The sequence below is a fragment of the Xenopus tropicalis genome, chromosome 9 (assembly GCF_000004195.4).
Source record: "Xenopus tropicalis strain Nigerian chromosome 9, UCB_Xtro_10.0, whole genome shotgun sequence".
Classification (NCBI taxonomy): Eukaryota; Metazoa; Chordata; class Amphibia; order Anura; family Pipidae; genus Xenopus; species Xenopus tropicalis.
The window spans coordinates 18776530-18799237 of NC_030685.2; the positions used below are offsets into that span (position 1 = coordinate 18776530).

The window sequence follows — 22708 nt, forward strand, 5'->3', positions numbered from 1 at the left end:
CTGGGCAAATAATTCTGCACTGGGCAAATTTTATAAATGACTCCCCCAGTGTCTTTTTGGCACAGAAAACACAGAAATGAGAAAATCTGTGTTTTTGGGAGGGGGGGGGGGTATGAATATCAAACACTGAGGATGATCCATGTGAGCTGGGTGAGTCTGTGAGTGTAATGACTCCCCCTCCCTCCCATGTGGGTATATAGGGTGGGAGCCTAACGGGTCACACACAAGCTATTGCTGCGCAGCAGTGGGAGACCCCAAGCGCCACTCCCAGAGGGGGAATCACATCGCTAAATTCCAGATCTCTGCAGGTTGGAGGAACATTTCCAGTAGCGCCCACTTGCCTTGTGCCCTGCATATAGCGCAGCTCCCTGCCCGTATATACATACAGCTGTCACAGCATTGGAACATTCCTGCGCACTGAGCGCTCCTCACAGGGAAATAGCGCTCCGCACTAGTACCGCTCCTTCACTTGTGGAAGACGATGGTGCGACCTGCTGCTACGGTCGGTTGGTGGTTTCTTGGCTTTTTGCTGCTTCTTCTCCCCCATCCAGGGACCCCCTGGTACAAGCATTCGGCCAGCCCCCGATATCACACAGTGGGCAGAGCTTCTGGACTTCTGATTGGGGTCCGCAGGTCGCCTTATTTATGGAGAAGACAAATGACAGAGGACAAAGTTGAAGAGAACCAGCAGAGAGAAGTTGAGGGCATGAAGGTGACACAGGGTGCAGAGAGAAGCAACTTCCTTTCAGATCCCAGGGAGACCCCTGAGAGGTGGGAGAAGCAGCTGGAGCAAGAGAGGAGCCTGGAGGAGGTGAGAAGGGACCTGCAGGAGAAAGAAGAAGAGCTCCAGTGGAGCAGGAGAAGCCTTCAGGGCTCAGGGGAGCAGAAGAGGAGACTTCCCTCACCAGCAGAAGATCTGGGTCTATACAAAGAGGAAAGAAGCACCTTCCCAGGAGGAGAGGACCGACCTCCAGCCTTGGACAACTTCTCTGTACCAGAGGAACAGGGGACAGGGGACCAAGAGAGGGAGCTGCAAATGCAGGGGGAGTCCAACCAGCCATGGACTAGGCAAAGTAGGGCAGATCTTCACACTTTGGACACTGAGGTAATTACCACTTTTTTCCTTGATATCATATAATGGTGTACAGGGAGACTCAGGGATACACACCAACAAACATGCACATACTGGCAATAACAGGGGCACCAGGCATAGTAGCAGATAAAGTGAGGCATCCTACCTTGGTCTCTAGTTTCAGTATAGTATAAATAGTACAGATGTTACTACAACAGGGGGACCTCAGTAACCATAACTGTATAATAAAATATCATTATTTTGATACACTGCAATTGCTGTTGAAAGCAGTGTGGCTGTTTCTGTTCTCTGCACTGCTGGTTCTGACTACTGAAACACTGCTCATTGATTACAAACCTTGAGTAGAAGTCACTTCTACTGCATTAGGGGCCAGCACCAGAGTGCAGAAAGGTGTAAACAAATACTGCTTTCAGTTGGAAAAATAACTTTAACTCCCCCCACTATGGCTGCCTTTAGCAATGCTGGAAGGGGGAGATTCTTAAATCAGGAATGTCCCTGCAGCCCCCCAGCTCTTGCTGTACTACCACTCCAGCATATCACTTCATTAGGGAATACCAGCCGCAAATGATGTAAGAGTTGGGCATTCCCTTTGATAATGCATATGAAGTACCAGGTGTCCATAGAGATTAGTAGAGGGAAACGGTTCCAGCCCTCAAGAGTTTAAAATCCAATCAGTTTATTAAAATCCATAAGTTATTATATGGGAATGTTTATGGATTTTTAAGACAAATGAAGTGTTCATAGCCATCGTGTGGTCTGGAACTTATTATTGTGTGAGCCTCCGAGGGAGGCCGAGGCACTTCATGACTAATGAGTGTATCAAGACTAATGTTCTATTGGAGAGATAATATTCTCCTGCTAATATCTTCCCATTGTCCTTGCAAATAGAATGTAATAGCGTGTGGCCGTTCTCCCACGGCGGGGCTACTTATGTGTCAAAATATGTGGTTCCTTCTGAGGAATCGTTCCCAGGACTGTCACATTATTATCATTATGGGCTTCTTGTCATCTAAGCTCTTGCATTAAAACAGTTGGACTTTGCACACAGGGATTCTGTATAATAACCCAATTCCACTCTGTGTGAGGCAGAAGCAATAGCGCTTGATGTCTCTTTAGAGTGTATGAAATATCAGCAGCCATCTGGCTCTTCTAATGAGGTATCTAATTTATCTGCTTTTTTATCGGGGCCATGTTCAGTAGTAATGGGGACTGGGGGTACAGAACTTCATCTGTAGTGTTTTGACTGGTGGTGGTGGGTGCTGGCAGTACTTTAACAAGAGCAGAAGGGCAGCACACTAAAATAAAGTGTTACTTCTGCACTGCAACCATATTGCCCTGGTGCCCAGCCAACTTGTCCTTCAGTGCCAGCTTGACCTACAGTAGTCATCTCCCCACCTGTTTCCATATTATAATACTGCCACCTCCTGCTATCTGCAACTGCTGCTCTTCAGGACATTCCACCATGTGCAGAACAGGGGGTTGTTGCCACTATTTTCACCCCTACATGGACAGTGTATAATCACATTTTTTGTCTCACCTTCCAGCTCAGCAATAATAATCATACACCAGTCCTATGTATAATACGAGAGGTTTTAGTTTTAAATGTGTTTCTACTGTGTCCCTTGTGCTCATTTTGCCCCAGCTTGAGTTTGGCTTGGCTTCAGGGACATTGCTATAACTATCCCCCGTTATAGCTCCAGGTTGATTGTGTAAGATAACAATCTCCAAGTGTGCAATTAGTTCCATCTAAATCATATTTACCCATATTTATTTCACAGAGCGTTCCCTCTGGATCCTGGAATGAGGACCATATCTCCTGTGATGACTTCAAACTGATTTTTTACAAGTTCCTCTGTCAATCCAGCCTCCGCTTTTTGTCTCAGACCCCACTGAGAGCCAGAAGACAGAGAAGTACAACAGATGAACTTGAAGGGCTCCATTAAAAACACATAGGCCGTTGGACTCAAGGTTGAACTCAATGTGGTTCTTGTCATTGACCAAACTTATCTGTATCCATTGGTGCAACCATTAAGGTTAATGCATGTGGTATGGTGTCTATTAGCCAAATAATATGTTAGGATGTTTGCATTTTTGTCCCTATAAACTTTCTCCACTCCTGGTCGGCCCTTGGACTCAATTCCCCAACAGGACAAGTTGTAATTGCTCCAGTTGAGTAGAGGGAAACTTGCTAAGTTTTTCTCTGTCAACTGATTATTCATTCCTATGTGAACAGGTGATTTTGTAAAAATGGCTGACAATATATTTCAAAGACTGGCCTGTATACAGTGTCAGACTTGGATGCCAGGGGCCCACCAGAAAACCTTAGACCACAGTCCTATTTTCAGTACTATTTTATCTCCTTTCCTTTATTCTCTTTGTCTATTCTACATCAGGACCGCAACTAGGGGTAGGCAGAAGAGGCAGCTGCCTAGAGTGCGACGATTAGGGGGCACCAGACAGGAGCCTCTCCTGCCTACCCCTAGTCCTCCTCCTTTGTCATTGCCCCCGCCACTTGTCATTAGCGGTGAGGGCAATGACCCATTGCATGGCACCGACCCCCCTCGAACTGCGCATGCATGCCAAAGCACGGTGGGGGGTGGGCAAGGTGGCTGACCAGGTTGCCTAGGGTGCCCAGTTGGCTTGGCCCACCCCTGTTCTACATCCCCTCTTCTTCCCTCCATTTATCATCTTTGTTCTGATACAGGAATATAGTATAACTATATAAAGCCAAAATAGTGGGTGAGAAGGAGGGCCCACTAGGACATTTCCTGGTATCCTGGTGGGGCAGTCCAACAATGACTTTTCATAGAGTTTAATGTATCCCAAGTCCAATCCATCCAACAAAGTTTTCCAGCTGGACCACTATTGTTTCATAAATCTGTGGAAGGAAGTGGTTGGGTGCAGTAAGTACCATAAAAGTAACATAAAAATTATGTGTGTTTGCCACAGTCTCCATTGGCTGAAAATAGTCTGTGGGCACACAAGGGCACAACTTAGAAGGAAGATTGCCGAAGATAATAAAAGGCAAACTTCCCATCCCAGGGACATTATCTAACAATCCTATGGTTTTTTTGTACTCCAAGAATGAATATGTACTCCATATTGTTGCTCCTGAAGTTCCATATAAGTTGAGTACCCAGTTGAGTACCCCAACCCTACCCCTGGGCTTCAGTGAGCCGGTGGCCAGCTCATAATCCCAAATGTTGGGCTGAGAAATGTGGGAGGATAGTGGGGGTAGGTTGAAGACATTAATTGTGACTGGGGATAAAGATCTCCAGGAGCCTTGTACTAAATTGTGTACCCAATTCATAGGTTTTTTAGTTTTTCATATAGAATATTGTGTAAATGGGTGGAGCCTATTGTTTTGTGGTGTGACGTGACATACAATGGATGGCTCTAAGGAGGCCTGATCCTATAATACATAAAAAAATATTGTTTTTGTCATATTCACATTATATGCCTGCACTTGCTGTGAATTTATTAATGGTTGCACCTTTGGAACTTACTATAATTCCCAGTTCTGCATTGTGATGTTTCAACAGGGAAAATTGTTGTAAAAAAAATACAAAAAAAAAAAAAGAAAAACATTTTATTTTTAGATGGAAATAGCTTGCTAGCAATACCATGTTATTTATATGTCCTTTTATTTTTTATGTTTGCTTTATATGAATTTATCATCAATAAAACCAGGTTGATTCAAGCATCCCCTACATGTTATTTTATGCGTAGACGGTAATGTAAGCAATAATAAGAAATGTGAGGTAATGTCGAAACTTCCAGTAATGGCTCCTTCTGGCTTCCTGTTATAGGAGTAGGAGGGGCTTGTGAGCAGTCTGGAAAGAGGAAATGGCTGCTTAGGCAGAGCTAAAGATCCCCATACACGGGCCGATAGGAGCTGCCGATATCAGTCCCTTGGACCGATTCGGCAGCTAATCGGCCCTTGTATGGGCAGAACCGAGTGGCCTGGCCGACCGATATCTGGCCTGAAATTGGCCAGATATCGATCGGCCAGGTTAGAAAATCCAGTCGGATCGGGGACCGCATCGGCTCGTTGATGCGGTCCCCGAACCGAGTGCCCCATGGCCGCAAATGTAATCAGATTGTTTGGCCCCAGGGTCACCCGTAGGTGGGGATATTGGGTGAAGATCCGCATGCTTGGCAACATCGCCAAGCGAGCGGATCTTATAGTGTATGGAGACCTTAAGGCCCAGGCACGGGGTTTGTTTAGATTGCATTTTGCTATTAGGGAGAACCACAGTGGCTAAAACCCTTAATCACTGGCCACTGCTTCCCATAAAGAAGCATTACAAATACTCCTATGGCACACACAGTCAGTGACAGGCACACATCACCCAGGAATGCCAAAGCAAACTTTTTTTTTTTGAGGTTTCATTCTTTTCTGTGGGAGTCTTGACCGCTAGGGTTCTCACTGAAAGTACAAGGCAATATAAACACCCCTGACCCACAATATATGATATATAAATGTTTATATAGAGGTACATAGTACATAATAGGAGATATATGCACCGACACAGAAATAGTGCCTACAGAAATAGACTTAGAAATTTGTCCTTTAATGCAGGGGTCCCCAACCCTCGAGCCGACTCTGCCATGGGCGGCTTTCATGCGAGCCGCCTCTGTTCCTGCCCGCAGTAAAAATGCAGGCGACACAAAGCGGCGCACATATAAAACCACCAAATAAAGTGCTGTGCGTTCAAAGTTACGCGTCGCGCATATAAAGACGCGCAAAGAGACACAGAAGGCGCGCATGAACGTGCGAATGAACGCCGTGCGCGCGCAACAACCCCCCCGGTCCGTGGAAAAAAATTTTGGCTTGCAACCGGTCCGTGGTGAAAAAAAGGTTGGGGACCCCTGCTTTAATGCATAATGGGCTATCAGATTATTTGTATTATTGCACTACCGTAGACTGGTAAACAGTAACTGCTGTCTGTTTGGGATAGTAGGGTTGCAACTTTATTATCTGTAGGGTTGCCACCTTTGTGCGCTGTTAATACTGGCCCTTAGGATGAGGGGCGGGTAATGATGATACAGGTGAAATTCCATTTTTTTAACCAGAAATTTGTCTCTTCTAGTGCAGAGAGTGCATTAGCGGACCTGCTTCTCCCCCATCAAAGCACAGAATAGGTAAATATGTGGGGCAGCATCGGGAGGACTGCCCCAGGCACAAGTGCCCCAGTATAAGTGGAAATGCACTGGTTAAACCTCGATGGCAGTTTTGGACTGGGGTATATGGGCCCACCTGAAACCTCATCACTAGTAGTGTTGGACTGGGATGCCAGGGGCCCACCAGAAAACTTTAGACCATGGGCCCACCCTTTGAAATATTTTTCATCCACTTATCACTCAACCTCTATATTTTCCTAGTTTTTATCTTTATGTACTATAATCTATTCTTCTTTATATTTAGTCAATTTGTTCCCATAGAGCAGTGATCCCCAACCAGTGGCTCCGGGGCAACATGTTGCTCCCCAACCCCTTGGATGTTGCTCTCAGTGCCCCCAAACCAGGGAGTTATTTTAGAATTCCTGACTTGGGGACAAGTTTTGGTTGAATAAAAACAAGATTTCCTACCAAATAAAGCCCCCTGTAAGCTGATAGTGTGCATAGAGGCTGCCTAATAGCCAATCACAGCCCTTATTTGGCTCCTCCATGAACTTTTATGGTGCTTGTGTTGCTCTCCAAGGCTTTTTACATTTGGCTGTGGCTCACGAGTAAGAAAGGTTGGGGACCCCTGCCATAGAGAATAGGAAATGACCATGAATAAGGCCAAATGGTTAGAAGAAGGAGGGCCCACTGACACCTGGGCCCACCGGGAGTTACCTGGTATCCCTGTGGGCCAGTACGACACTGACCACAAGTGCCTTCCCCACCCCCCACGCAGTCCCCCCACACTTGCGGACTGGTCCAACCAGGCCATGAGGCCCAAATGGCCAGATACCTTATAACTGTACATAGCCACCATCCATTATTCTACTCCTTTGGGCCAAAATCCCCAAAACTCAGAACTGCAGGAAGTGAAGAGGAGCAGCGTTTGGGCACATATGGCCAACTAAAGTCTGTGAAGGCTTTAATCCTGGTATCAATCACAAAGATCCCACAAAGACCCCAATTGGTGACCATTTCCATGTGCTTTATGGGTTATAAATGTAATTAAAGAAACACAGAGACCAAAAATGAGTTCAGTTTAGTTTAAGGTATTTTGAATTTATTTACAATAGCATTGTTTTACAGTTTGCTTGAGAATGGGGTTGGTTTATAAAGCTCATAGAGCCATCAAAATGCATTAATAATGTGTTATTTGTACTCATTAATACTGGTGCTGGACTAGTATCTTACAGCATAACACAAGCTGGTCACTGTTAAAGGGGAACTCCATCCAAAAACGTTTTTTTTTTTTGGCCTAATAAAAATTTTTTTAATTTTTTAGTTTAAAAAAATTAATTGTAAATGGAATTGCTATATTGCTATTGAAATCAGTATCTGTCAGTTTTTGGGTAGAAGTTCCTTTTCATATTTTAATTTAATAAATAAAAATTGTGTTGTCAAAGGTTTGACTTTAACATAGCGATATCCATCAATGCTTATGGCCACCACCGAATGGAACCACGTGAGTCTCCCACGAATGACAGCAAGCCTGATTTTGGTAGCGCCTGGGTGGTTTGTATCATCTCATAACCTTCTCTGTGTGTTTTTACACTGCAAGAAAATAATACATGATTGTCATACAAACCATACAAAGGAGCACAATATCAACATTCGTTCATCTGATTCTACTTGGACCTTTGCTGCTAAGTTAGTATGGGTGCAAAGAGCTTTCTGATTAGCGTTAGGCAGGCTGAATACATGCCTCCTCGGCCTGTTAAGAATACAGTGCTACCGCAAAATGGCAGCAAATGACCAGTAGCTTTTTTCCAACTGCTTAGGTTGCATGGTCTCAAATGAAAAGCCTGTAAAGGTAATGAGACTTAACAGGAAAGCAAGTGGGATTTGTGGCCAATCAGGAACCAGATTTTAAAATAAGGCATGTTGGAAAGCATCATAACCCATTTGGTTGTAACAAGGACACTTATTGGTAAAAGTCTTGAATATTAATATCTCATAAAATAAATATAAAATGATAAAAAGCGTCTACAAAGGACAAAACGATCCTTCAAAAAACCCTTAAGAACTGAAGGATCCCCTATCAGGGTCGGGCTGGGCCGCCGGGACACCGTGAAAAATCCCGGTGGGCCCCGGCCCTAGTGGGCCCCAGCGGCCCAGTCCGACCTTTGCCGGCGCTCCCCCTACTGACTGTCCCTCCCCTGACGCGTTCAATTTATACACGCTCGGGGAGGACATCAGGTGGGGGCCCTGCGGGGGGGTTAGGGGGGCCCCTGGGGGGGTTAGGGGACGCGGCTGGCTGGGGCACCTGCAGGGCCCCTGGGGTGGGAGCACCCCCCAGTCCGACTCTGTCCCCTATATCAGTGGACATACCACTCAGGGCTGGGGTAGGCCATACCTCTCAACATTTGAAAAATGGAAAGAGGGACAAAAAGAAATGTACGTGCAACATGGCGAAAATGTTTGGCCATACCCACTTTTGTGTCCACACCCCCTAAATGCCACACCCATCTTACAAAATTTGGCAGGTGATGTAAAGTTTAAACACATTTTTGGGGTCTTGTTTTATGTATTATTACAATTTTTCTAATGCAGGTTAAGTTGCCCTTTAAGAATTAAGTCTCAGTTCCCCAAAGAGACCTGTTTAGCTTATTAGTTACAATTGTATCTAAATGCAGGGGGTGAGTATTCTGGGCTCTCTGCCAAAAGCTACTTATCTAATTAAGTTTGAGAAACTTTGTATCTTTTTTGGCATTCAAAAAAAGGAGATCAATGGGAAATGAGGAACTTTTCTATAAGAATCCAGGACTGCGTGCTGAGCTGTTAAAATCGGGACAGTTAGGAGGTATGGGTAAGCTGCCATTGCACCACCTACTGTTAGGAGGGCCATGTCTAGCATCTGGGCCTTTAGGTAAGGTAAGGTCAGAAAACACCACCATGCCATAGTTGTGATGTTCACAACACGTGGAGGTATGAGTTTGCATCTACAGATCTTCTAGACCTTCTGACCAACCCCCCTCTCCATTGCAGTCAAACATTTGGTCAGGCCCCTATTAAGCTCATAACAGGTTTAACAAATGTATAAAAACATGGATATTTACTCATTGTCCTAAAGTTATAGAAATATCCAAGATTGCAAATAAGCATTTAACCTTTAAATTTCACCCTAGCTGGCCTTCATACCAGGCCACCCCTTCCACTGCTTTGGACCCCTCTAGAGAGCTAAGCGCACAGTTTGTGAGCCACTGATCTATATAAACGGTGTCATACAGAGATCTTTGTGAAGCCCTGAGCAGGCTGTGGGCCATAACAAACACTGGAAGGGCCACCCTTGGCCCCAGATAGAGGTAGATGAGTATAACTGGTAGGTCATTATTCTGTGCCTCACCTGTTTGGTACTGCAGGCTGAATCCTTTCTGCTGTACAATTTCATCACTGATAAACACAATCTGCATGGATGTCTGGTAGGATGTGATCGGTGAGGGTAGCTCGCTACCACAGAAAGTTCCAGCAAGAACCGCTTCATTTATGGTTGGACCATTGTACACCTTGACGCTGTCCCATATGCAGTATTGCACGTATTCCACATCCATGTCTGTAAATGTGATTTTAAACTGAAAAAAAAAATCAAGTTTAAATAAAACCTACAAAATGTTTGTGCCAAGAAGACAGCACTCCAACAACAGCAGCACTATTCCATGGCTAACTGAAGAGCATAAATGCTGTTCATAAGGGGCAAGTGGGGGCTCCTCCTTTTAAGGAGAACTAATGCTAATTTCACTGGTTTCTGAGCTGCCAAGTAGTAATTATCTGCATTAATAACCAATCAGCCTTGTATTGTGACATTTATTTTCTATATATATACAGTATATTTTGCATCGGTCCCTAAGCTCAGTAACTGAAAACAGCATGCACAGTGAATCATCAGAAAAGAAGGTGGGGGCTGTGGTTGCCTCGGGCTGGTACAGAAGACCAAAACTTAAGGTACAACATTTTTGCCCGATACTTTAGTTAGGCTTTAGTTCTCCTTTAATATATACTGCTTACAATTAAGATAAAATATTAAAACCAGCAAGGGTTCCCTATCTGCAACTTTTTTGATTTTTGATTTTTTGTTTGAATTGAGGGCCATGCAACCCTTCCAAGTTCACTAACTGGGTTTACTTGGAAGGGTTGAACTTGATGGACTCTGGGTTTTTTTCAACCCTATGTAACTAATTACTGGAGGGACACTGCTTAGACATTTAGGACTGATAAAATCAACCCTAAATCATAATATACCGAAAATATACCAGAGGGCTACATAGTGGTAATGGTGGCATGAGTGAAGGAAGGACATACTCTATTATAAAGGCTCAGGCCTTCTGGTAAAGGGGCTAGAACTGCAGTCTGTAGGGGTAGGCTTTGAGAAGAAAGAGGCAAGCCTTAGAGCAGGGCTTCAAGTGCAGGTAGGGCTCAGAGAAGAAAAGGAAGGACTTAGAGAAGTAAAAGTAAGGCTTTGAGAAGAAAATGTAGGGCTTTGAAACAAAAGGTAGGGCTTAGAGAAGAAATGATAGTGTTGAGGGATTAGAGAAGAAAAGGTAAGAATTAGAGAAGAAAGGTAAGGCTTTGAGAAGAAACCTGCCTATAACCTATAATCTACAAATGCCATTTTTGCTTTTCAAGCCTGGGGTCTTTGGGGCAAGGAAGTACAATTCCATTTATTGTAATATCACATATTCAGGGCACCCCCCCCCCCCTCCCCAGCCAATAGTCAGACTGTGTGATTAAGTTTCTCAAAGTATGCAGTCTTTCTACTCCTATGTAAGTTCTTACCTTTGAGGTGGTGGTGATGTTCCAGTGACAGTATGAATTTTTGGGGTAATTATTAGGGTAGTTAGGGGAGGTGATGACACCTGATGGTCCGCTCAGCATTCCCCCACAACCTGCAAAAACACAAACACTTTTATAGATATATATAGCAAAATGGTTTCTTCGATTTTAAATTGGAACTCTGCTAGGAGTGGGGCATTCTGGATACCATGATTCCAAGACTGAATGCTAGGGGGGAGGTGGGTGGAAGCTGCTATACTGTAAGATCTGATCTGATTCAAAGCTGGAATCATTTAGGCAGATGGTGGGGTTCCAAGTTAGAATACTTAGAAGGCTGAGATTCCACATATGAACCCTAAAGGGATTTCAAGACGGAACCCTACAGTGACAGTGTGCATTCCATTACACGCTTGTTGTTCCAAGATGAAATACGGCTGCTGTCAAGTCTGTCAGGGTACCAAGGGAGCTCTATGGACCCAGGTCTAGGAACTTTTCCTTTCTTATCTCCACCATAAGCCTATATAACCTATATGCCATTTGGTCTCCATCTGAATGTTGTAAGAGTGAGCCCTAAATGTCAGGTTCTCTGGTGGGTTCTAGATGGCCCAATCCAACACTGGTCATTGTGCTAGTGATACAGAAGTAATGCAGAGGTAACTAGAAGACACTAAAGCCATAATACCACCTTTCTTTATTTTAAAATGCTGTAATGGGATCTGGATGTTACAATCAAACATGGATCTCTTTTGCTGTGGACGGTTGTCCATGTACACTACCTACTCATGCTGTCCATTTTCCACTTCAGTCTCCAAGTAGTGGTGGTCTTCAGCCAAAATCTAGTGTAGCCTCTATGTCAATAAAAGTTCTCTACCCCTGATATACAGTATTCTCTACACAGTCATATGAAATTGAGCAAAGCTTACCATTCTTGGTTGTAGTAGTAACTGTAGTGGTAGATTGGGTAGTAGTGGTGGGTTTCATAGTAGTTGTTGCTGGAGTAGTACTGGTGGTGGTAGTTGTGGTCTTTGGAGTGGTAGCTCTGGGAGTAGTGGTGGTTGGTCTGGCTGTTGTGGTGAGGATCTGCTTCAGTTGAGAAATCACATTTGGTTTCGGCTGTTCTGTAGGAGGGACAAAAAAACAGACAGTTGGCTTCTACTATCATGTTTCCTTGAGCAGATAGAGGTGTAATGAGACTGCGTACATGCTGTGACACTGTAGTTGCTAGCAACTATCTCTAGCAACCAGCTTCATATGTACAATATACGTTTGGTTCATTGTGCACAGTTTTAAGTATAATTAAAGGGCAAGTATACTGCCTTGTTCAGCATAAGTGCAATAAATAGGGCATGTGCTGAACATACTTGTTGCCTGTTGTTTTAATCACAAAGTATCTATGGCTTTTGTTATTTTCTGAGCTAAACAGTCCAGGCAGGAAAACCAAAGCTACTCCATGTTTGGTTCTTGGGAAGTAGATAATTAGATTACCAGTGCACAGATGTATAACAGATCCTGCCTATTTGTAAGACAAAGCAGTCACAACAAAGGGTGAAGGGAAGGGGTTGTTTATAAAGAGCTCAGTGTCTCTCTGAAAACAGTACAATTTTGTTCTATTTACAGTGCTTTAGTGATATCTGAATTAGTTCTAGATATTGAAATTGAATGTTTTTCATCCCAAACACAGGACAATTATCTGCCAGGGTCATCAAAGAGAGGCTAAATTGGCAGACGATGTCTGCCTGTGTATGAGTTACCTTAGCACTGAGGATTTGTTGCTATCCACAGTTCTTACCACATTTATAGAGAGTATTGAGTTTCTTGATGTCCAGATCACTCATCATAAATGCATTTCCAAATGAAACACTTGAGTCGGGTACAGCAATGAGGGTCGGGAGGTTGCCATTGATTGAGAATGCAGTGCTGTTGACAAAAGAAAACCTTTATAATCTGGTGGAATTAGATTTAAAATAAAGTGTAATCTGCTGTGATCCGAACTTTTACTAGTTGGACCAGGGCTGTTCAACTGGCATCCTGCAGGCCCACCAGAAGGTTTTTATGCTCCCCAGACTGCTCAAAAGCTTCACTGCCTTCTTTGGGTGACTTTTTATTAAAATCACAAAAGGCCCAGGCCTAGGGTGGCAGAAATTTAGGGGTGGCATCTGAAAATTGGGCAACTGAATTTTAAAATTTTGCCCCCATACAGAGCAATAGGGGCGCTCGTTGCCGGGGGGGGGGGGTTCGCGCAGGTGCGCTCCGGGAGGAGGGGGGGGCGATCAATGGGGGCGGCCTAGGGGCCCGGAACACAAATCCGGTGCTGTTTGCCCGTGGCCAAGCCCCCATTCCACCCCGTATCCCAGCCCCCATTCCTACCACATCCTCTGTCATGCTCTCTGCTCCACCTTTTTGGGCATTATTGGAGGACTTTGGGTAATGATTCTATGCATTTCAATGAAGCTGGTAAGTTAGGTTTTGGGTAAAAATTACTCACAGTGGAATATGCACCTCTTACTGCTGGAGCAATGCAACACTTACCTTGAGTAATGCATGAGCGAATTATAATCATACTTTGTCAGATTCATGTTGTTGGTATCAGTCATCTGGAAATTCCCTGTATTTCCTGCCATAAAAACACAAAATAAGTGTGGTTGAGTGGTAAGTACTGCCACTTCGCCCTGAGTGAGGCCCTGAGTTCAACTCCAAGCTGGGCGCTATCTGTAAGTTTCTCCCCATGGTTTCCTCTGGGTACAGACATGGAGGCCTTTTTTTCTGAAAAGCTGATTTATATTTACAATGGTTTTCTGAGGATATAGGGAGGTCAGAGCTATAGCTAAGGCAGAACCAACAAACCATACAACTTTTAAAATACATTCATGAATAGGTGAGATACCAAAGCTCTAATGTGACTGCACTCAGTGGCTTTGCTAGAGATACTGGGCCCAAGGCAAAAAATATGAATCCAAAACAACTCTTCTTAACTAATCATTATACAGTTTTATTGATGTTTTATTGATATGATAGTGATGTACCAAATCCAGGATTCGGTGCATCCCTAATTGTAATGCCGTAACCACCCAACCCACCAGTGAGCACTTAAAAGTTGTAGTTCATCTTTATATTAACGTTTAGTACAATGTAGTGATAATCTGGGACAATATGCAATCATTCTTTGTTTTTTTGTGGTTTCATTTATTTAGCTTTTTGGTCAGCAGCTCTTCAATCTAGTATTTTAGCAACTATATGGTTGCTAGGGTCTTATATACCCTAGCAATCAGGTAGTGGTTTGAAGGAGAGACTGGAATATTAATAGGACCGAGACTAAATAGAAAGATGAGAATTAAAAAGCAACATTAAGAATAAAATTAGGGCTGTATTCAGGTCCGGTGCCTAGGGTGGCCCCTATGATACGTAAGTAACGCTACGCACAGCGTGGAAGTGACATCACGCATGCAGGCCCTGAATATAATTGTAGCCCCCACAGAGCAATAGTTTTTAGGCTGCTGGGGTCAGTGACCCCCATTTGACCATTTGAAAGCTGGAAAGAATGAAAAGGAGAAGGCAAATAATGTAATAACTATAATAAATAAATAATGAAGACCAATTGCAAAGTTAGTAGGAGTAGGACATTCTATAACATACTAAGGGGCACATTTACAAAAGCACGAACGCTCTGAGCATATTTTCGCCGATTTTTTCGGGCGTCCGGACGACTTTTTCGTTCGCCGCACAACTTTTTCATACGCATCACGACTTTTTCGGAGGTTTGCACGAAAAAATCGGAAAGGTTTTACCGCTGTTTACAATTGTTCGGGACGAAAATTACGTGACTTTCGGATCACCAATAAGATATTATCGTGACTGATACGGTTTTTTCGTAAGCATTTTCGTGATATTTGCGATCTTCAGAAATTATCGTATCCAATCCAAATTTTTCCCATTAGGGATTCAAAATCATATTTTTATGAATCAGCCCCAATAAATTCACCCTTTGAGGCCGTGCATCTACAAAAGCCCCTTAGAAACATACCAGGCGAGATGTTGTTCCACTGAACGCTGACGTATTTATCGCGGTCACTCCTGACATGCTCGTGGTGTAGCCCGAGGGAATGGATGATTTCATGTTCAATGATCGATGTCCACATGCACCCAGACTGTTGCACGGAGACTGTCTGTGCTCCCCCAGTTCTGCCAATTGGCGACCAGCACCTGAGATCAGAGGAACCACAAGACATTTCTCTTTTAGTTAAATGTTATAGGAGATTTTACATAAGTGGGGCAGTGATAGGAGGAAAAGGTGCTGCTTTACTGTGGTTTAAATGCTCTTTGATAAATATACTGTAGCTAAAATCTTGTTTTTACCAAATAACAACATTTCCCTTTGCAATCACTAAAGCAACTTTTACATGTCTAGAATGATATTTTTCCAAGTCCCTTATAAACACACAGGGGGCATCATGGGTACTCTTTATTTTATAAAGGGGAATGTATTGCATTGTTCTGTCTCTTTAGCCTATCCCTGAGGTGGGTGGATTGTGTTTGGCCTCAGTAGGATCCAGGAGCGTATGGTCAGGGTTGTAATAATATATAGGCACATAAGGGCCTGTGCCCAGCAAACAGCCTCCACAGGCTATCTATGGCATCTTATAGCAGCGCCTCTGTATCCAGGCCTGGTCCAGGGTAGAAAGCTAGAGAGGCAACACTGAGATCCTGCTGTGCTGGGGGATGAGTGGTATCATTTCAAAAGCACATTTCTATAGTAGATAGATGAAAGATAGATAGATAGATAGATAGATAGATAGATAGATAGATAGATAGATAGATAGATAGATATGCAACATCAAGCACCAACACAGAGAAGCATGGTCCTGGTCCTGATACCTTTGATCAATTGATTGATAGAGATAAACAAAGGCTAACTAACATTCACCCAAATACCCAGTGTGCTGAGCCCAGTTGGAGATCCTAGCCAGGCACGGACAGGCTGCAGCCCTTTATTTGCTGTTGCACTACAACTCTCAGGATGCCACCAACAGCCATAGCCCTGATGGCCCACAGGCCTGTGGACTGGCTACTACTATACCTTGGCTTTAACCAGGTTGGCACTTACCCATTTAAAGACTCAAAGCTTAAGTAGTCGGTTTCTGATGTGCGCGGCACAAGACGAATGCAAGTTGTATCGGCAAAGCCTTTGAAAGATGCTTGAAACAGGGCATTTGAATACGATGCTGGGAGGAGACAAGAGAAGGCTGGTTACAACCCTGGCACCTTCCCCATGTGACAATATATCATAATAAGACAATTTGCAATTGGTCTCAGGGACGTTCCCTGTTAAATGTTACAGCCATGACATCCCTATATAAATATGTAGGGCTAAAAAAAAAAAAAAAAACAACACAAATTGCCCATCTGGCCACATAAATGCCCCAAGCTCCAACTATTTGTGAAGAAACCCTGCCCCTTTTTTGTCCACCCCTGATAGTGGTTCCTTGTGCAACTAGTATTAGAAAATGAGCCCCATAGCTCTGGATGAAATACTATACTCGTGTCATATACAGGTAGTCAGGGCCGCCATCAGAAACTTTGAGGCCCTGCACAAGTTATTTATATGGGGCTCCCCATAAACACAAGTGAGCAGTACCAAAATTTTGGCCACACCCCTTGTGTTTGCAAAAAAAAAAATGATGTTACTCTATAATAAGCAGTTCATATAAAGAGTTCCACTAATGGGCTAATATGTCAGTCAATTCATTGGGGACAGTGGAGTTTGCCCTAAGTTTAACCCCTACCTTCCCCTGCTCTGCGCTGTCATTGCTTGATATGGAAGTAACGTAAGTTTTTGCATAGGTTATGTAAACTGTGTAAGTTTAGGGCCCAAAGATCTTGCTGTGGGGACCAATAACTAGTCAGTAGTAGTTAATAAAAATAGTAAAAATGATTAATGTGCTAATAAGTCAGTATTTTGATTGGGGGGGGTGAAGGGTGAAGACACATGGAGCTAAAAGTAGCAGCTACTTGTCACGGCTACTAAAATAGACAATGCTGATCCTTTACTGATAATTGTCTCTACGTGTGTTTTATGGCAGGGGATTTTTTGGCGTTTAGTAGCCGTGACAAGAAGCTGGTACTAAGTAATTCTGTGTGTGTTCACCCTAAGGGCTGTGACACAAGGGGAGATTAGTCACCGAGCGACAAATCTCCCTTGTTGCGGGCGACTAATCTCCCCGAAATGCCATCCCACCGGCTAGAATGTAAATCACCAGTGGGATAGCATATGCGGCGCTGTGATTTGCAGAAGTCGCTGAAGTTTCCTCTCAAGGCAACTTTGGTGACTTTGGCAAATAGTAGCGCCGCGTATGCCATCCCACCGGCGATTTACATTCTAGCCGGTGGGATGGCATTTCGGGGAGATTAGCGGCCCGAGACAAGGGAGATTTGTTTGTTTCTAGGCAAGTTATGTCATTTTCGACGCAGTTTTTTTGGAAGTTACATAAATTGTGTACGTTTTGGCGCAACTCTATATGTAACACGCAATTTGCGAAATTTTTACAACGTGGCACAATGTTGACCCCACTCACACAAATGGTACCGCGCTAAAGGCAGCACTGTATTCATAGGGAGAACGCGGAACCCCTGCACTCTGTTTTGCGCACTTACAGTAATCACTGGAAATAACATAGGGGATCCGCACAAGTCCATCCGAAGATTTAGGCCACAGGCAGATTCCCTTGGGGCAAGTGTTGGCACTTTTCCCCAATTTCAAGGCAATATCCAGATTGCTGACAATGTATTTTCCAGTGAAAGGCAATGCTACGGGATAAAGCAGAAAACAATAAACATAAATATTGCGAGGGGAAGTTCATTTTAAAATCATTTGTAAGCCCTATAATTTGGCCATCTCCAACTTCTACTTCAGTATGATATTTCGATCCAATACCTGGTTGCTAGGTTCTGTGACTTTAGGAACCATCTAAGTAAGTGTATAATAATTCTTGGCTGTTTTGCACTTATTTACCTCTCTTTCCTGCCCTCTATAACCACCTGGCACCTAAAATGTTAAACATGGCACAAAAACACGACAAAATGGCTACTCCGAACTCTAAGTAAATAGACACACTTACCATCTTTGTTGACCTCATAGAGTCTGTCAAACATGCTCTTGTTTTCTTCCCCAGCCGTGGCTGTTTCAAGAGAAAATGCAGGTCTGTTATTTGTGCACGTGTATGTTAGTGGTGTTAATAGCATTATATTTATAAACATATCCCACAGCTCTGTATAGAATAATCCTAATCCTATAAACATTTTTTTAGCCGGCTCACAGGTCTCTGCCCTACTACATGGTTGCCCCATGGGCCACTGCTAGGGGTCAGTATTAATGGGGCTCATTTATGAAGTCTGGGCATATTTGCACCCAGGCAGTAATCCACAGCAAACAGTCACTGATTCGCTTTTTTTCAGCCATAAGCAGGTAGAACAATGAAAGCAAAAATGTGATTATTTGCCATGGGATACTTCCCAGTGTTGAGACCCATCTATGAGCGCTAGCGTTGCCACCTTTTTCTGTAACTTATAACAGCTTTTGGGTTGGGGGGCAGGATGTGAGGTCATTTGGGGTGGGGCTATGTCAAAAGGGGAGATGGAAAGGTGGATGGGTTGGTCAGGGCTGGATTTTTTAATATGACTCCCCAACAGGGCCGGAACTAGGGGGAAGGCAGAAGAGGCACCTGCCTTGGGCACCACAGTGAGGGGGTGTTAGGCAGGTACCTCTGTTGCCACCCCTACTCCGGGATCTCTTACCCCGACATGTGATTTCCTGGTGCCCCCCCGCAGGCATTGTGCACTACACTCCCTCCTAAACGGCGTCCCCATGCGTGCGGGGGGGGGGGGGGAGAGGGAAGCACTGGGGGCGAGGTGGCCGGCCTGGTCGCCTAGGGCACCCAGCCCACTTGGCCGACTCTGCTCCCCAAGGCCGCTCACTTTCGCCTTTTCGGCGATGTGTGGGTTGACCTGAAAACCACTGGGCCTACAGGTTTGGGTTGAAATTTGGGTGACCATTACAGGGTCTAGGGAAGCACACTCCTTCTCTGCTCCCTTAATACTTATTTAAAAAGTGTCTGGGGTCCTGCTGCAGTCTCTCCCTGCTTTGTCTGAATGTCCTGCTAGGTAGGGGATGAGGCAGGAGGGGGACATCTGTGTGCCACCCCCACCCCTCATGAATACAGCACTATGCCTGCAGCTCTGTATTCATGGGGTGAATGCAGGTTTCAGTGGTATAGAGGCAACTATGGGGCCAAGGGCCTGGGTGCAAAATTTCCTCACAAATCTGTCCCTCCCCCCCACCTGCAACAATTTTTTGCAAAGTAGTAAATGACTCCTAAAGTCTCCACTAGAATCCTAGGAAAATGTCATCCTGCCCAGGCACTAGATGTAAATGAAAAGCTGCCTTCTTAGCATTATTGCCCCCCTCTAGTTAATCTAAATGGTGGTGCAACCTGAATAGGCTGGGCCCCACTGCAAAACTATGGAGCTTTTATATTCTTACCTTGGTTCCTCTCAGTTGGCTCTATTGGTGTCTCATTTGGTTTCTGCCAGAAAAGAAAAAAGTGTTATTAATGAAACTGTTATACTGTATATCTGAGGCACCACAACTCCCAGCATCCTCCAAAGGCCACTTCAGAGAAAGTCTAAAAACACTACCTCAAAACTAGCAAACAAACTTGCATATGCTAACCTTGTATAGCGCATTATAACTGTGAAATTCCATAAGGCAATGGACAATTTTATATTAGAAAATATAGAAAATTATTAGACAGCTGTTAATGGAAAGGCTGGATACAAATGAAAATTTGTAAAAGTAATAAAATACTGGCTAATACAATTCTGTTTTGAGCCAGTAAAATGGATAAATCCCCATTTGGTATGGGGATATAGGTTAGATTTATAAACTTGTGTTGCCAGAGAAAAATGATGTACTTACTTGAGTGGGAAAGGCCAGACATGAGCCGCAGAGAGCAGCAAACAGCAGCACTAGGTGCATTGTCCTAGGGAGTGTTGCCCCTTGTTGGAACTGAAGTATCTGTTGGAACTATGGGTTCTGCTGTCTGGTAGTCACTGCCTGAGACTCTTCCATAATATAACCCTCCCAGAAGAGCCCGCCCCTCTTTATACATATCAATACAGGGCTTATAATGGCCTATTATGCAAAGCATTCTGTAAGCCCCCCAGCTAAAAACAAGCTCTAATTACAGGGAACTTACAAAGTAACTGGTCCCCCTTCTTTGATCATCACATTGACACACATTAAGAAACAACAGGTTTTTCTTAGGCAATCAACATGTATGACATCAATGCAAAAGCCTCCATACCAGACCTCCCGGGAAGGTACAAATAGTCAGCCAAAAGCAGAGCAATAAGATGCCGGGAGTAAGACACAATGTCAGACAGTGTTGACCAACTGACAGCAATGAAAGGCCATAGCTTACAGCAGGGATCCCCAACCTTTTATACCTGTGAGCCACATTTAAATGGAAAAAGTGTTGGGGAGCAACACAAACATGAAAAAGGTTCCTGGGGGTGCCAATAAGAGCTATAATTGGCTACTTAATAGCCCCTATGTGGGCTGGCAGCCTACATTTTGTTATTATTATTATTATTATTATTGTTATTATACTTGGTATGCTTGTTGCTCACGAGCCACTGGTTGTAGAACACTGGCTTACATCGTCCTACTTTATATACAAAATGTCTGTTTTGTCCTGGCCCAACAATAAAGATGGCGCCCATGTAATTCAGCCATGAATGAATATACAAGGGCAGCAATCCAAGATTGTTCTAACAAGGTAACCACATCTGACCACTCCATTAAAAAGTGCCCGCTGTTAGACAAATAGCTTTGGAACAAACCATTTCTAACATGTTGGTTAGTATAACAGGCCTTTACATCTGATTTGTTTCGGCAATATAGAGCCGTTGACCCCCCCGGTACCATTTGTTACTGGAGGCTGCCAGAGTAGGAACTATTTCCAGCCAACTAGGGCCATGGATAACCCCCGCCCCAGCTGTCCATAGCACTAAAGGTGCTCACCAAGCAAGTGGATCTTCTACCGATATCCCCACCTACAGGTGGGCGATATTGGGCGCATTTAGGCTAATTCAGTCATTTGGGCCAAACGATCGAATTATAACGATGGTAATGGGCGCAGTCGGTTTAGGGACCGCATCAATGAGCCAATGCGGTCCCCCATCCGACTAAATTTTTTAACCTGCCCGATCGATTTCTGCCCAATTTCAGGCCAGATATCGGTCGGGCAGGCCTGTCGTTGCTGCCCCTACATGGGCTGATAAGCTGTCGAATTGGTCTAAGGCAGGGGTAGGGAACCTTGGCTCTCCAGCTGTGATAAAACTACAAATCCCAGCAAGCATTTTCCTTAATTAACCATGACTGTGGCTGTCAGACTCCTGCAATGCATTGTGGGACTGGTAGTTCCATAACAGCAGGAGAGCCAAGGTTCCCTACCCCTGGTCTAAGGGACCCGTGTATGGCCACCTTAAGAGCTGTAGTTCAATCCCAAGAAAGTTATCCATGAAGGTATCTAGACCACATGCTCCCCCACCAGACTGATAGTGAATACTAACTTACTGCTATGTTGATGCTTGTGCCCTTCTGCCCTTGTATTTGTTGTTAATCACAACAACTCATAAACACAACAAAGTCCACTGGCCTCTAATTATGATAAAGGTCCTTGATAAGCCTGAAGTTGGAGATATGTGTTGCCCGAAGGAAAATAGAGGCTTCAGGTCATTGTTTATAATCGTTACAGTGCCATAGCGATGCACTGATTCTGTTGGGCATCTCAGGATGCCATCAGGTTGTGGCCTTTGGTCTAGCATGATCTCATGCATCTGTTGGGCTAAAGATCTAAAGAGATAGAGCAGATAATGATCGATGGGAATTTTTACTAATCTCACAATAGGTGTTCTACATTCCTGGGGCAAAAGAGTTGTAGCATAGCTCACTGGGGGGGGGGGGGTAAATTACATAGTTACATAGTTAGGTTGGGTTGAAGAAAGTCCATTGAGTTCAACCCTTCCAAGTAAACCCAGCACACACACAAAGACCCATGTCGACCTATCTTAACACTCACTTAAACATAAACTATATATACCAACGTCAATACTAACTGTAGATTTTAGTACCACAATAGCCTTGGATACTATGCTCATCCAGGTCCCTCTTATAGGCATTAACAGAATCTGCCATCAAAACATCACCAGGAAGGGCATTCCCCAACCTCACTGCCCTCACCGTGAAAACCCACATACACTGATGCTCCTCTAATCTAAAGGGGTGACCTCTGGTGCGTTGATCGTTTTTATGGGGAAAAAGAACCCCCCCATCTGCCTATAATCCCCTCTAATGTACTTGTACAGAGTAATCATGTCCCCTCGCAAGCACCTGTTTTCCAGAGAAAACAACCCCAACCTCGACAGTCTCACCTCAGAGTTTAACCCTTTCATCCCCTTTACCAGTTTAGTTGCAGTCTCTGCACTCTCTCCAGCTCATTAATATCCTTCTTAAGGACTGGAGCCCAAAACTGCCCCCATACTCAAGGTGAGGCCTTACCAGGGACCTATAAAGGGGCAAAATTATGTTCTCATCCCTTGAGTCAATGCCCTTTTTTATACAAGACA

The 22708-nt window shown here is 44.2% G+C and overlaps 2 protein-coding genes across 2 annotated transcripts; one reads left to right on the forward strand and one right to left on the reverse strand.

Annotated features, from left to right (window-relative positions):
* Positions 1-219: 219 nt before the first annotated feature.
* On the forward strand, positions 220-3552 carry npw (neuropeptide W). The gene is made up of 2 exons (XM_004918054.4): positions 220-1105; positions 2872-3552. The coding sequence occupies exons 1-2, from the start codon at positions 482-484 to the stop codon at positions 3034-3036; spliced, it is 789 nt and encodes a 262-aa protein (XP_004918111.1). The 5' UTR covers positions 220-481; the 3' UTR covers positions 3037-3552.
* A 3740-nt stretch (positions 3553-7292) lies between these two features.
* LOC100489456 (high choriolytic enzyme 2) lies at positions 7293-20138 on the reverse strand. The gene is made up of 12 exons (XM_002932442.5): positions 19995-20138; positions 19560-19602; positions 18139-18198; positions 17675-17827; positions 16128-16245; positions 15048-15226; positions 13556-13640; positions 12816-12943; positions 11950-12144; positions 11030-11139; positions 9603-9828; positions 7293-7810 (listed from the first exon to the last, which is right to left on the reverse strand). The coding sequence occupies exons 1-12, from the start codon at positions 20052-20054 to the stop codon at positions 7806-7808; spliced, it is 1362 nt and encodes a 453-aa protein (XP_002932488.2). The 5' UTR covers positions 20055-20138; the 3' UTR covers positions 7293-7805.
* Between the last annotated feature and the right edge of the window lie 2570 nt (positions 20139-22708).

Coding starts and splice junctions, on each gene's coding strand:
- LOC100489456 (XM_002932442.5), bottom strand. CDS start 20,054: ATGCACCTAGTGCTGCTGTTTGCTGCTCTCTGCGGCTCATGTCTGGCC. Junction 17,828..18,138: donor CTATGAGGTCAACAAAGATG/GTAAGTGTGTCT, acceptor TTTATCCCGTAG/CATTGCCTTTCACTGGAAAA. Junction 12,145..12,815: donor CAATACTCTCTATAAATGTG/GTAAGAACTGTG, acceptor TCCCTCCTACAG/AACAGCCGAAACCAAATGTG.
- npw (XM_004918054.4), top strand. CDS start 482: ATGGTGCGACCTGCTGCTACGGTCGGTTGGTGGTTTCTTGGCTTTTTG. Junction 1,106..2,871: donor TTCACACTTTGGACACTGAG/GTAATTACCACT, acceptor TTTATTTCACAG/AGCGTTCCCTCTGGATCCTG.